Source organism: Rhipicephalus sanguineus, chromosome 2 (assembly GCF_013339695.2).
Source record: "Rhipicephalus sanguineus isolate Rsan-2018 chromosome 2, BIME_Rsan_1.4, whole genome shotgun sequence".
Classification (NCBI taxonomy): domain Eukaryota; kingdom Metazoa; phylum Arthropoda; class Arachnida; order Ixodida; family Ixodidae; genus Rhipicephalus; species Rhipicephalus sanguineus.
The window spans coordinates 95,435,732-95,450,099 of NC_051177.1; the positions used below are offsets into that span (position 1 = coordinate 95,435,732).

The following is a 14,368-nucleotide window of genomic DNA, read 5'->3' on the forward strand; positions in this document are numbered from 1 at the left end:
TCGTTTCTTTCAAGTCACTTTGTAATTCTCTCGGCACGCGTCGGTCAACCAAACTACTTCTGCTGACAGCGTCTAAATAAGGTGTGACAATGCGCATGTTATTAGTGACCATCGTCTCTATATGACCTGAGGGGTCGATATTAGAAAAAAGAATCACAGCATATCCACGGGGTGAATGATGGTGAGTGGGGCGAAGCTCCGGAGGGAATCATCGGTAAACCGTGAAACTCTTCCGTGAAATTCGCCCAGTACACCATATAAAGAGTGTGAAACACCGTGTATATATTAAACATCAAACTTTTATTGTACTGTTGGTTTACGTGGTCCCTTCATTATCACCGCTTTGTGATCGGTGAAATGCAGGGAAAGTGTCCGCTCCCGAGCGAAAGAGAAAGCGCGCCAAGAGCGAGCGCCTTTTACGATCGCAGGCATCCACTGACATTCGCCATTCGCATTATACGAGCGCCATCTGTCATCTTTAAACAGCAACTCTAAGAAATACATGAAATGCCATCTAGTGAGCAATTCAAAAAACTTGAGCTGGCTACATACATATTACTACTACTACAGAGGAGGGAACGACCCACACCCTAAGGAGCTTCGCCCCTAAAACAGGCTTTGTTTGGAACATACTCAAGTACTTACCTTGTCGCGGCAGTGCGCCAAGCAACGCATATTAGCGTATTGACTACAACATCCACCGGAATAATGTCGCCTACGCATTTCTTTCCCACGAGTAATGATTGAAGTAGTCCGAGTCCTAGCTGCAAATATTTTCAAAAGAACAGGTTTTGAAGTTTCCTTTATCAGGAAGTTTGAAAGCTTGGTATCACGCGCTTTGTTTCCTGGGAATATAGGAGCGTATAGAATATGCCAGATAATGAGAAATAGCGAAGCGTCTACTCGGTATACTTACCACGTAAATGGTTCTCGTGCAGCCGTTATAATTGTCCACCCAGCCCTGAGAAAGAAAAAAAAAATGTTTGGGTTCTGATTGACCTCCCATATAAAAAACATGACTGATCCCTCCGTCATAGGAATAGATATTTATAAAAATCAAATCACAGTAAGGTTCCCGCCGTTTTCGCGCACGAACTCCACGTAGAGGCGGAAATACTTTGCCGCAATCAATCAATCAATCAATCAATCAATCAATCAATCAATCAATCAATCAATCAATCAATCAATCAATCAATCAATCTTTATTAGTCACGTCAGAAAGATAATAAATTCGATGATGAATATCTCGAGTTACGTGCAACTTTTGTGATTTGTAAAAAATAGGTATGTCCTAAATTGGCGCGCACTAGAACTTTGTAATATAAACACCCTCCCTCAAGTCAATAATTAATAAGTTAATTAACGAGTTTTTGTTAATTAGTCGCGTCGACGTCATTTCAGCTGCGGGAAAGTATTTCCGCCTCGACATAGAGTTAGTGTGCGAGAACGACAGGAGCCTGACTCTCACAGAACTTTTGTAAAAAATATGTATTGAAAAAAACACCTTGTATGAGAGCTTGTACAAGGTCTATTGGTGTTTGGCAGCTATAGCACCGTTTGACGTGAATACACCCACGTTGACACCTAGTAGCACATCTCGATCGCGACGACTAACGCCCACGATCATGATTAATCGTTGTGGTAGCTGAATTTGTTAACATATGCCTGAACACAGCGTATAGTGAATCCCGTGCAAAGATGACATCAGCAACTTGCACATAATAAACACTGGTATCGATATGCACTTCTTCAAAGCGAGAAGGGGCACTGTGTGCGGTCCCGAGTAATATGGTAACCTACACCTGTGCTCATGCATACACTACCACACTGCGCTTCAGCAACACGGGATGGAGATGCTCGTAGCTTGAGTCGAGAACGCGCGCAGGCGTTCCACTATAGCCACTGACTATAGTTCCACGTCTCGCCGGCATCTGCCTCGCTCTACCAAGGCACGACATGCGCCCGTCGGCATCGTTGCCTGCCTGAAGCGCCTATTGTAGCAGTTCTATTAGTCGGTGCTATCGCACTCGAAGCAGTCGGTGGCGTAGAAACACCATTGGCGCATGTGGAAGCTGCACTCCGGCCACGAGCCGTCACACGGTAACACGAAGTGAAAGGCAAAGAACGTAACTGCGTCCAGGGCGACTCCCCGATGCGAGCGTGGCCACTGTTTTTCGCTGGTATCGAAACGCTTTAACCATGGCCTTCGAGACTACGCGCCGGCTGCAAACCTACAGAGAGCCCCCCTAACAGAGAGCACCGTGATAGAGAGAATATGTGAGAGATATAAGGCGCGTTTGTGAAGTGCCGTGCATCTGCCTCGGTAGCTTAGTCAGTAGAGCGGCGGGCGCATATCGTCGAGAACCGAGAGGTGGTAGTTTCGATTCCCGGCGGCAGAACGTTTTCTTATAGTTTTTTCTTTCTCATCCGTTAGCGTCTATTTTCAAGGTCACATCCGTGACGGAAATACGTCACTGAAGTCTTCGTGGACCCCAGCATCAAACATTTTCGTGTTAATACTTGAAGATGCTTTGGTGACAGCTAGTTTAAAGGCAACGTGAAAGCTACAGACGTTTCATTCTACGCTCGATCTATCAACCATAGCACTAACTCTTCAAGAACACTTAGATACTGCGAGGAAACAGCGCGAGAACGGGACTAAGTCGAAGGAACAAAATACGCAAGAGGTGTTGTTCCTTCGATTTATAATAATAATCTGGGGTTTAGCATCCCGAAACCACGATCTGAATATGACAGACGCCGTAGTGGAGGGCTCCGGAAATTTCGACCACCTGGGGTTCTTTAACGTGCACCTAAATCTAAGTACACGGGCCTCAAACATTTTCGCCTCCATCGAAAACGCAGCCGCCGCGGCTGGGATGTTCCTTCGAATTAGTCCCGTATCCTCGCAGTATCATGTACCAACTGGCCCTTCAAGACACCCTTCAACATTTCGATAATTTATCTGCTTTTAAGCAGTGCGCAACGCTTGCTCTTACCATGAAAAAATACTACCTGGTTGCGTGTTTCAAACGCTACGTATGGACTACCTGATATTTTTTATTATTTTTTTTACAAATCGAATTCAGTTCTGAAGAACTGAACGTGACACGCACTGTCTCGTACCTCAGGGAGGTGCTTTAAGCCTCAGTTTGTTAAATGTTATCTGTTATCTCACTGTTATCTGTGAAACACATATTCATTCTATTGCATAATAATCGACAGGAGCCTTTCGGTGGGCCATCATTGCCCCCATGTGGAAGGAAGATTGTCACCTATTTAACCTGTATTGGAAGCAGGCCCGTTGCCAGGAATTGTTTTCGGGGGGGGGGGGGGGGGAAGACACTTGCTGAAAGCCTTGACTATTTGAGAAAAACGCCTATTTTCATGATTTATTTTCGATAAAACACCATGTGTCACCAAAACTTCGGAGGGGGGGGGGACCCCCCGCCCTGGATACAGGCCTGATTGAAAGTTATGTGGGCAATACCATGAAGCGTATTTTTTGCGCTGCAGCTGGGCTACTGTTTTTTAATAATAGCAAACCTAATGCTTGTTCTTTCGAAAGTTCATATGACTGAGAATACCAATGCGCATGTCTTCGACGTCTTTAAAGGCCTTTGACTTGTGCAAACATCGCGCTTGCCGCGGATCATATAATCACGAACATAATCGCCGTTGATTTTCTCAGAGCGCTTATTCGCCATGTTTACCGCATTTTCGATTGCCGTCCTTGCCCTCAAACTTCAACATACATTTTCAGGAGTTGTATATCGTCACTCATCACGGCTGCATTCTGTCATCATGATCATTATCATCATCAGCCGCCTGACTACGCCCACAGCAGGGCAAAGACCTTTCCCACATCTCTACAATTAACCCGGTCCTGTGCTTGCGGCGGCCGCATTGTCTCCGCAAACTTCTTAATCTCATCTGCCCATCTAACTTTCTGCCTCACCCTCGAGCGCTTGCCTTCTGTCGGAATCCGGTCTGCTCTTAGTGACTAGCCGTCTTCTCGCTACGTGCCTTGCCCATTTCACAAAGATGTAAGTAGCTAGACGATCGACTCATTGATATATGCGGTCAAAGGGCCCTTGGCTCGCCGCATGCTTGGCATTCAATATTTCTGTAGGTGACAGAGCACGGTTAATGAAAGAGACTTACGTGTTCGAATACACATGCCTACCGATGGGTCGGTGTCGGCCACGAGTGGTGTTGTCGGTCCGGCTTTGAAAGTCACAATTCAGGCTAAGCTACTTCGTATATAATAGCAATAATTCCAACAACTTGTTTCCTGTTCTTAAATCTGTCTTATAAAGGCAGTTTCGCAAGTATGGTATTTGCCGCTTAAGGCGCCATCTTGAGTTTGCAGTTTGTCCCGCACAACAGGACCCACATGCTGGCAATGGTGTTTGGCTTTAATCGGTGCGCATTGGGATGGGCGAAATGTACCTCTGCGAATTATCAGGAAAGAAACAGACTTTTGAACAGCCGCAACGGCTTTGCTAAAGTGAAAAAATCGGCAGATCCCACACCTTGTGGGCATCGCTTTCATGCGAAGCAGTCAGAGAGTAGTTCTATGCTGCATTTTTTTTTTGCTTTGAGTCAAGCGTTACGAGGTGGATCGACGTGTGTTTGTAAGTGTAGTATAGATGTGTGCACATCGTGGGCTTACCAGACACGTCGACAACTCTGGCGTTTAAAGGGTAACTTATGGTCGGACGCAGGCCCTTAGCCAGAGGGGGGGGGGGGGGGGCTAGGGGCCAGCCCCCCCGCCCCCCGAAATTTTGGTGAAGTACGTGTTTTTATCAAAAATAAATGACGAAAATAGGCGTTTTTCTCAAATAGTCAAGGTTTTCAGCAAGTGCCCCCCCCCCCCCCCCCCGAAACAATTCCTGGCTACGGGCCTGGTCTGACGTAACGTCAGCACTCACGTTAGAGCACATACGTCAGTATTATGGAACCGAAGTGCACTTTATGGTGCGATAATGTGAATATCATACGTAACAGTCGTTAGTGTGCTCATCCGTGGTCGAGCGACGCTTGAATGTAGCTTGCTGAATCATAGGAATACAAATGTAATGTTTACTACACTGCTATAAAACCGAGCCAACACTGGAACCACAGACGTTAACCTGACATGACGCCTGCATCGTAGGACTACATATGTAGCACTTATTGCTTTGTTATAAAATTAGATAGCCAGCACCACAACCACAATGGACGTTGCACTGACATTACGCTTGCATAGGATGTTTTTCCAAGCACTTTCCAGACTTGGCGTGGCTCTATGGCAGAATACCTGACTGCCACGCAGAATATTTGGGTTCGACTCCTGCTGGGATCCTGATTTTTATTCTTTGCACTCGTAGGGTCAACGCTAGAGGTGCCGGTTTTTACCAATATCTGTTGTCGCCTTTCTTTGGTAGATATAAACTATCAATCACCCGTGGCGCATATCCGTTTACCACGGCCACGAATGTCATGCGCCTACTACTGACGAACATGGATACTCCGGCTGCTCGCAGCGCTCTACAGGTACTGGATGCTCTGACCCCAGTGCTTGAGAACATCGTTTGAAGCCATGGCTCACTCATCGGTGTGTTTCCGTAGTGAAGTCAAGAAAGCGTCTCTTTTTTCAATGGAATGCCCGTGGCCTCAAACCCAGAATATCTGACTTTAGGCCCTTCGTCTCCGAGAATCAGTTCGCGATTCTCGTAATCTGTGAACCGAACTTTCAGACCGTTCTCCGCATATCTGGTTATGAGGCATTCTTGTCATCGACCAGCGGTGAACGAAGCAAGGTTGTTGTGTATATTAGATGTGAACTTACATTAGTGGAGCACCACTGCCACCTGACAATAGCAACCAGTACGTTTGCCTAATAGTGAAAATGAAGGAGGTTACATTCATTCTTGTTGCAGTATATATTTCTCCTTCACGTCACTTTGATTTCAAACGCCTGCATAACGTGTTGACATCGACTCCTGGTCCCTGGATTCTCACTGGAGATTTTAATGCCCATCAACCACTATGGGGCAGCGTGAAGATGGATTCTAGGGGAAAAAGATTGGCGTTATTTGCGGCACGGCACAATCTATGCTGCCTCAACGATGATAGTCCGACATATCTGCGGGGAACTACATACAACAGCTGCTTGGACTCGACCATGGTCTCTTGGCATTTGGAAAGACACATAAAATGGTTCGCGGATATCGAAACTCATGGAAGTGACCATCTTCCTACTTATCTGAAGATAAAGGGACTATCCAAGGGCACCTCTACCGCTCTCCGACGAACTACTGACTGGTCGGCGTTCCGGCTGCACATGGAGGAAACCTGTGAAGGCGCGCTTCCATCAGGTTTTGACAAGGAAATTCGCAACGCCATAAAAGAGGCTACGCGCACCTTTCAGCCTTTTCCGAAATACAATGAATTTTAAGCCGAATTACAGCGCCTACGGGCGATTCGCAGACGCGCGGAAAGAAAGTACAGACGAACCAAATCAATACACGACCTCAGAGAGGCAAGACGGGGGCAAAAGAAGATTCAGCGCCGTATTGACGCACTTCAATCTAAAAGATGGAAGCTATTCTGTGAGTCCTTGGATCCACGTCAGCGTTTGTCTAAAATATGGAGGACCGTTCGCGGACTTCATGATCTACCGCATCAGCGTTTCCCTTTCATGTTTCTCGCTCTGAAGCAGGGCCGAAGAGAGATTGAGGTGGTTGAAGAATTCTGCGCGAAACTAATTGGCACTCAGGCTACATGTGCACCTATACAATGCGCCACTCCTGCTTCTCGGGACTCCCGCATGGACCTCATGTACTCAATGGAGGAGCTTGAAGCGGCACTGGCAAGCTGCAGGCGCTCATAATCTCCGGGGCCTGACGGTGTGACATATTCAGCGCTCGGAAACCTTGGAGAGAAGGCGCGACACGTGCTGCTAAGTATGTACAACGAGTCCTGCAGGAAGGGTTTGGTTCCGCCAGAATGGAAGTGCAGCCGCTTGGTTCCGCTTCTTAAACCTGGCAAATCGCCGCTAGGTCTGTCATCATACCGACCCATTGCTCTAGCCAGCTGCATTGGGAAGGTTATGGAAAGGATGGTGTTGACACGCTTGGAGTGGTATCTGGAATGGTACAGCGTTTACCCAGACTCTATGGCAGGCTTCTGACGTGGGCACGCCTCTATTGACAACGTGATTGACTTAGTCACGTTTGTCCAACATCAGAAACGCCTGAAACGCCTCACAGCAGCATTTTTCCTCGATATAAAAGGAGCGTACGACAATGTAACGCATGGCGCAATAATAGACGCGTTGATTGATGTCGGAATTGGCGGCCGAACATTCGAGTGGACAAGCAGCTATTTGACTGGTAGAAGTTTTTTCATGGTCACTGAGGAAGGCGCCACATCTTACCATCAGACAGGACGTGGAGTGCCACAAGGTTGTGTGTTAAGCCCGACACTTTTCAACCTTGTGCTCGTTGGCCTCACGAAATGTTTGCCCAATACAGTCTGCAGACGACATCTGCATCTGGGCATCTGCAGTGACACGCCTACAAGTACGAGCCCGGATACAAAAGGCAGCTACACTGACCGCGTTGTACTTTAAAAATCGAAATCTAGAACTGTCACAGGAGAAGTGCTGCTTTGTCGCATTTACACGCAAGACAATGCGGCAGTATACAATAACGATCAATGGGCAAGCAGTTGCCCACGACCGGAAGCACCGCTTTTTAGGCGTAATCATCGACCGCGATTTATCATGGACGTCACACGTTTTGTACTTGAAGAGACGGCTGACTACCATAGCGCACCTTCTCAAGTTTCTGGGTGGAAAGTCGTGGGGCACATCAGTAAGGTCTATGCTGCAGATCTACAATGCCTTATTTCTCGGTTTTGCGAGATACAGTCTTCCTGTGATGGGAAATACGTGCAAAACAAATTTGAATGCACTTAAGGGCCTGCAAGCTCAAGTTCTACGGACATGCCTCGGCCTTCCGAAATGTGCGTCTACAGCGGCAACAATCGTCATGGCAGGAGACCATTCTGTGTCAACATACGTAACCACTGATACCCTCAGGGCGCATATTCGACACCTTGCCCTGGTACCTTCGCACCATCTCGCATCTTTACCTGCACAAAGACCGCATACAACATTCAGCCGCATTATTGCTGCCCATAGTAGTACTTTGCCATCGAACTATACGCCTGCAGCAAGACCATCCTCGCCTATATGGTGCCTACATCGACCCGAAGTGCGCCTTACCATACCTGGAATAACGACGAAAAGAAGAATGTCATCGGTTGCCCTTAAACAGGCCGCACTACTGTATTTACATGAGGTGTACATCGATCACACCCATATTTACACTGATGGTTCAGTTATGACTGCAAGCTCAACCGCCGCCGTAATATTCCAGCAAGAGCTATCACAATACAGCTCAAAACGTTTCACGCGACCTCAACTACAGCTGCTGAACTAGTAGCGCTCCGTGCTGCTCTTCAATTTGTCATGGAGCGGACACCAATTCGTGGTCTATCTTCTGCGATAGCAAAGCAGCCCTCCAAAGTCTACCCTCCGCTTTACGTCATGGCTCACATGAGCAGCTCGTCGCGGAAATTAGGCAAATCCACCATGCAGCAATAGAAAAAGGGCACCAAGTAATATTCCAATGGCTGCCTAGTCACTGTGGCATTCAGGGAAATGACCAAGCGGACGCAGCTGCCCGACCCGCTCACGACGGTGTCAGCAGTATCATCATTCCCCTCTCAAGATCGGACGCCGCAAAAGAACTTCGTGTGCTAGGCCGTCGTGTAACGTTGAACTTGTGGAAATCATCGACATTTACAAGTGCACGGCTGCATACCTTGGACCCTGATCTTGAATTACGCATCCCGTCCAGCTTATCACGACGTGACTCTACCTTGCTGGTCCGTCTATGGCTGGGAGTGGCCTTCTCAAATGCATATTCCTTTATTATTGGAATGGCTGAGAGCCCGTCATGTGAAGTCTGCGGGTGCAGCGAAACAGTCGCGCACCTTCTCTGTGAGTGCACCCGCCTCAACCCCGAAAGAGCGGCTCTCTCAGCCGCACTAGGCCAGCTGGACAACCGCCCTCTCACGGAGAACAAAATCCTAGGGCCCTGGCCTACCCGGTCTTCCGCACGAGCCGCTCTGAAGGCGTTGTTGCGGTTTCTCCAAGCAACCGGACTGAATGTCAAACTGTGACTGCTGGAAGAAAATGTTGCTGTGTAGTATTAGACGGCGGTTATGACTTCGTTTTTTTATTGTTGTATTTTGTCGCGTGCTGTCGTCACAAACTCTTCTTCTTCTCTTTCATTCTTTTACATCCCCTTCCCCCTTCCCACGTTCAGGGTAGCAAACCGGAGACTGCTTCTGGTTAACCTCCCTGTCTTTCCTTTCTCCCTCTTCTCTCTCTCTCTCACGGCCCGTGGTAAACGGGTATGTGCCATACCTATCTAGAGGAAAGGGTATGACGACGTACGCGACAGAATTTTCACGTTATTCATGTCATGACCAGACAGTCATATTCGTCAAGTCCTTTTACCCTCCCATGCTAATTTTGGTCTGCACCAAGTTAAGGAGGCGATCACGAGAGCATCCAGGCGTAGGCGGCTACATAGATACGTAGACAGAAACGCCCAAAGTGCGAAAGGTTTGCTCAGAAATGCTTCGCATTTACAAGTCCACGGCGCCGCCTTCCTCCTGCAAGCATTAAAAGAAAAAGCTGCACTGAATTTCGTTTACAGAAACGAAGATATTTGGCCACGTCCGTCGTTTGCGCAGACAGCAATGAAAGCATTGGCGATATCTTTCACATCCACATAACTCTGCGGACCTCTGTAGATTCTCTATTTCCGTCCCCGTTTTGTTCCTATTTTCTTCCACCGACCTCTTTTTAAATCCTTTCATCGTCGTCTTCGAGCGCAGGGTAGCAAATCGCACCTACGCTTGGTCAATCTCCCTGCGGTTCTTTTTGTTTATAAATGGATGGAGATTTCTCTTACCGGAAGAGGTTCCTTGATCGATGCAGTGACAATGGAGGGCCGTACTATGGCGACGGGCATTTCCCCCCTTTCTTCCAGTATCAGTGATTCGGCTACACTCTTGGTCAGAGTGTATGTATTCGGATGCCCGTACAAGCAGTCTTCCTCAGGGACCGTCGTGTCATTGCTTGAAGACCTATCGAGTATTGATGAATGAATCAAGTAACGTTTCCTAAATGCAGCAGTAACGTAATTCATTTGTTGCGAGGATTTAGCAGTGTACGGCATTATAAAAATAATTTAATGGGTTTGACTGCGTTTTCAGCCCTCTCACGCTTAGCATTCGTCCACTTTTAAACACACGAATTGTGCTGCAAGAAGCATAACGTTGTCATAAAAATGATGAATAAAAACGAAAAGAAAAGCCCATCTATAAGTGGTCACTTATAGAGCTGCTGGAATTTGTCATATAGTTAAGCAAAGCGGCTGTTTTTGTTGGTATTGCACACTTTAATAAATATCAGTGCCGAAAAAAAAAAGACGGAGAGAGGGTGAGGGGAAGAGGGTGGAAACGCTCGTGTCGCTTCACCTTTTGTGGCACGCTGCATGAAAAAGGTCACAGTTTCCCCGCAAGGGCGAAGCAATGAATTTAATAGCAACAAATTGGAATGTCAAACAAAGGACGCACGAAAAGAACACGCACAGGGCGAGCGCGAGCTAACAACTCTCGCAGCACACTTGCAGCGCGCTGCTCAAACACAAAAGAGGATGCATGGAAAGAACGGACAGGTACACACAGTACGAGCGCGAACTAACAACTTCCACAGTTGTTACTTCAACTAGCGCCTACTTTAGCTCTTCTGGCCAGCAGCTCACTCCTTTCTCAAACGCGGCCGGTGCAGCGAGAGAAGTGTCCTTCGTGCGGTCTATTGGCCTCGAGGCCCACCACTGGAAACGCCGGCGCCACCGTCGGCGTGACGTGCTTGGCAGGATCACGTGGTCTCAGCGGCCGCGTCGGCTGCTTGTGGTGGCGCATGCCGCGTGCTTTGAAAACGAACTTCAAGTCCCACATGCGCTGCGGTCTGTTCAAATTCGGAAGTTTTCTCTCATTTTCAACTCAATTGAAACCCTTGTAATAGAGCGGCTGCCTCTGAAGGCGACGAACATGGGGCTCTACCGCTCGGTGCCGCAGTGCCGCGCTTACGCAAAGGAGCCCAGTGTCAGCCTGCACTGGTAACCGCGGGACAAGAAACAGCGTGAAGCATGGGTTGTAAAGCTAAGAACCAGCAAGTAGCCATCCCGCTACGAGTCTTGTGTGCAACAAGCACTTCCGCGACGAAGACTTTTGTTACTGCGTCGGGCCTGCGATGTTCGGTGAGTAGCAGACAGCGCGCACTGAGACGATGGCTCGCGCGCGCTTCCCGCCGGCAAATGACGCTTATCTGCCACAGGATGATAAAAGCGCTGCCTTTTACCACGTGTGATGCCATCTCAGAACCCTCCAATGCGACCTCTTGATCGTCGGCCCCGTGCTCAGCGTCCACAAAATCGGCTGCAGATGCGCAAGTCATTGTTTAGATACGTTGAATTAAAAAACGCACAGGGTCCCTTATGCATTCGTTAAAGATGACTAGAAGGCGAAAGCCATCTTCTTCTTGACAGTCGATGTACTGATTCTCCTGCGCCTCCCTCCCAAAGCGTTCTGCACCTAACGCGGTTTTGCACGGCCTCCGTGACCGATCACGGAGGCAATGAAAAGCGACCATGACGTGTGAATACATCATCTTGTGACGTCACATTACGTGACGTCATAATGACGCTACATATTTTGGCGATCTGTGACGTCATGATGACGTCATATGGTGACACCATCACGTGACGATTATTTTTTGCATCACTCGTGTTGACGCCGCCGACGCGGGACGCCGACTGGCAACCTTCCCATTTGATGAGGCATGCATTGCTTCATAAGCAACATAAATTTCGCATTGCCTCCGTGATCGGCCCACCGGCCAACCCCATGTATTTTCTTGGAGCCTCATTTATTTACGTGGGAATGATGCCACCCTTGGAGTTAGACACGACACTGCTGCCAAAATTGCTGGGGTACACGCCATATAATTACTATCCTGTTTTGCGGCTGCTGGTTGCTGCAATACCTTTTATTTTATTCACCACTATTTCAAGTTCATGTGGGTCCTAGTTCACAGCCGACGCTTGCAGAACAAGTCCGGCAAACGTTACTGTATTTTCTTTCTTTTCCTAGGCGTCGCATGCTACTACATGATGGGTCTCGTAGACTGGTTCTCCTTCCACCAGCAATCTCGAAGTGGTGAAGCTTTGGTCTATGAATTTGTTGATGACAGAGAGCGGCAAGTTCACTGGAATGCAAACGGAACGATAATTAAGGAGCATTAAAAAAGGGCATCGCATTAGCTCACGTTTTGTGTGAGCACCAAACGAAACGAATGCGCTGAATAAAGAAACAGAAGCAGCGGCATTTGCCCGCTGAGAAGACCGATCAATACGCAGTGCGAGACAACTTGTCAAATGACATTGAAACGTACCCGAATTTAGACCGAAAAAGAAAAAAAAAAACACTGTACCATCGGGACGGCAGATCACAAAGTTGTCATGCGCAGTTGTAAGGCAATTGTTTTTGAACTGTTCTGATAGCGTCCGCGCAACAGTAGTTGTTTGTTTACTCACAAATTCTCATATTTTTCGGCCTAAAGTTCACAGCGCGGGGCCAAAACGCGCTCGTAGCAAGAGCGAAGCCATCAGTACGAACATACATGCAGACGCTCATACATGCAGAGGCACCGTCAGTCGTCGCGAACCCATACGATCGCTGGCTTGAGGCTTCTTTCTGTTATGCTCCGTTTTGTTATACAGGCAGTCTACTCTAACGAGATATTTCACATAGTTTGCACTCAGCGAGTGGCTACCTTTCACGCAAGAAGCCGGTTCAGGGGTCTCCAACGCGGTGACAGCGTGAAGCGGGTGCTCAATTTTGTGCAAAGATACAGCGAGTGTAGACTATCTTGTGCTTTCAGTTCGTCGAAAATGATTATTTTGACAGTAAAGAACACAGTTCATTTCGAAAGTATTTACAGAAATGCTCTGGAGGGCTTCCGCGAGGTGTTTTTGTAGAGCGCCGACAGCAAAACCTACGGGGAGCGCGCCGGCGGTATCCGGCCTAGCACGCAATCGAGGCGCGTCCGATAGAGGGCGACTCCGTAACTCCTCGAGGCCAATAGCCTCAACGCCTCAACGCAAGCTTTGCGGTGAAAGCACAAGACGTACGAACCTAGAACGTGAACACGGGCGACTATGCCCTGTAAGTCAAATACAGGGCGGAGGCGCGCATCCCAACTCCGTCGATGACCTTTGCATGGATTCATGGTTGCTATGAGGGTCCCCTTTCAAACGGGGCGGTGACATGTGCGACAACATGCTCGATGAAAAGAAGACAAAAAAAAGACGGGTGTTTTTTTTTTTAAGTTGGCCTAATGCCTTGTTTACTTCGATTAAATTGATGTTACTGTAGAAAAAACACGACTTCACAGCCCAGCTATGTGCCCCTTGCGGTAGAGAGCGAGGCCATGAACCTATATTTTTTTCTATGCACAACCAACTAGTCCCTACCTTGGCTCGTCTTTAAACAGCGCCCTTTGCGCCATCTCGCTGGTCATAGTGAACTGCAGCCTCAGAGCAATGCGTACTGCCAGCGGTAAATGGTGTATATAAATAGCTCGCCGTTAGCATGCTGGAGAGCATATGTTGCGTGGCGGAGTGGTTTAATGCGTCGCGACGGCACAAACCCGCTGACAGTTTCCATGTAATTGCAATCACAATAACAGAATCAGACGGCTTGGTTGCAATATGACCATTCTCCGTATACTTACTGCGCAGCTTCAATGAGCTTTTGGGCGCCTACAGGCGGTGGGTATATAATCTCGAGTACGTCGGGCTTATCACAGTTGCAATAGGCCGTTGATACGTGGACAAAAGCCTGAAAGAATGTTTAAGTGCTTAGTCAAATATATGCGCGAAAGAATAAATTGTGCGTCATTAGCATGGGACTACTCCGAAGAAGGCTTGGCCCCTACCAATAATGCAAAAAAAGATGTCGGAAACCTTGAATTTGATTCTGTGATATCGTCGCTAATGTGTCGCGAAAAAAGAATTGTGGTTCAACTTACAGAAAGGTTTGTCATTTTTTCAGAGAGGTCCAGAACACTCCTTGTGCCCAAAACGTTGAGCAGTACCGCCTCCCTGAAATCAATGCGTTGTACAACACTGATAGTTATGATCGTGTCGTACGCGCAAATGCGCGTTCACTCACCCAA

The 14,368-nt window shown here is 47.9% G+C and overlaps 1 protein-coding gene across 1 annotated transcript in view; it reads right to left on the minus strand.

Moving 5' to 3' along the window:
* The window catches only part of LOC119381760 (putative fatty acyl-CoA reductase CG5065), a 33,388-nt gene that overhangs the window by 9,515 nt on the left and 9,505 nt on the right, over positions 1 to 14,368 (minus strand). The window contains exons 4-7 of the mRNA XM_049412887.1: positions 14,222 to 14,290; positions 13,925 to 14,031; positions 10,038 to 10,212; positions 917 to 961 (exon numbers count right to left, since the gene is read on the minus strand). Of these exons, the coding sequence (XP_049268844.1) occupies positions 917 to 961; positions 10,038 to 10,212; positions 13,925 to 14,031; positions 14,222 to 14,290 (396 nt within the window). The remainder of the gene's footprint in view (positions 1 to 916; positions 962 to 10,037; positions 10,213 to 13,924; positions 14,032 to 14,221; positions 14,291 to 14,368) is intronic.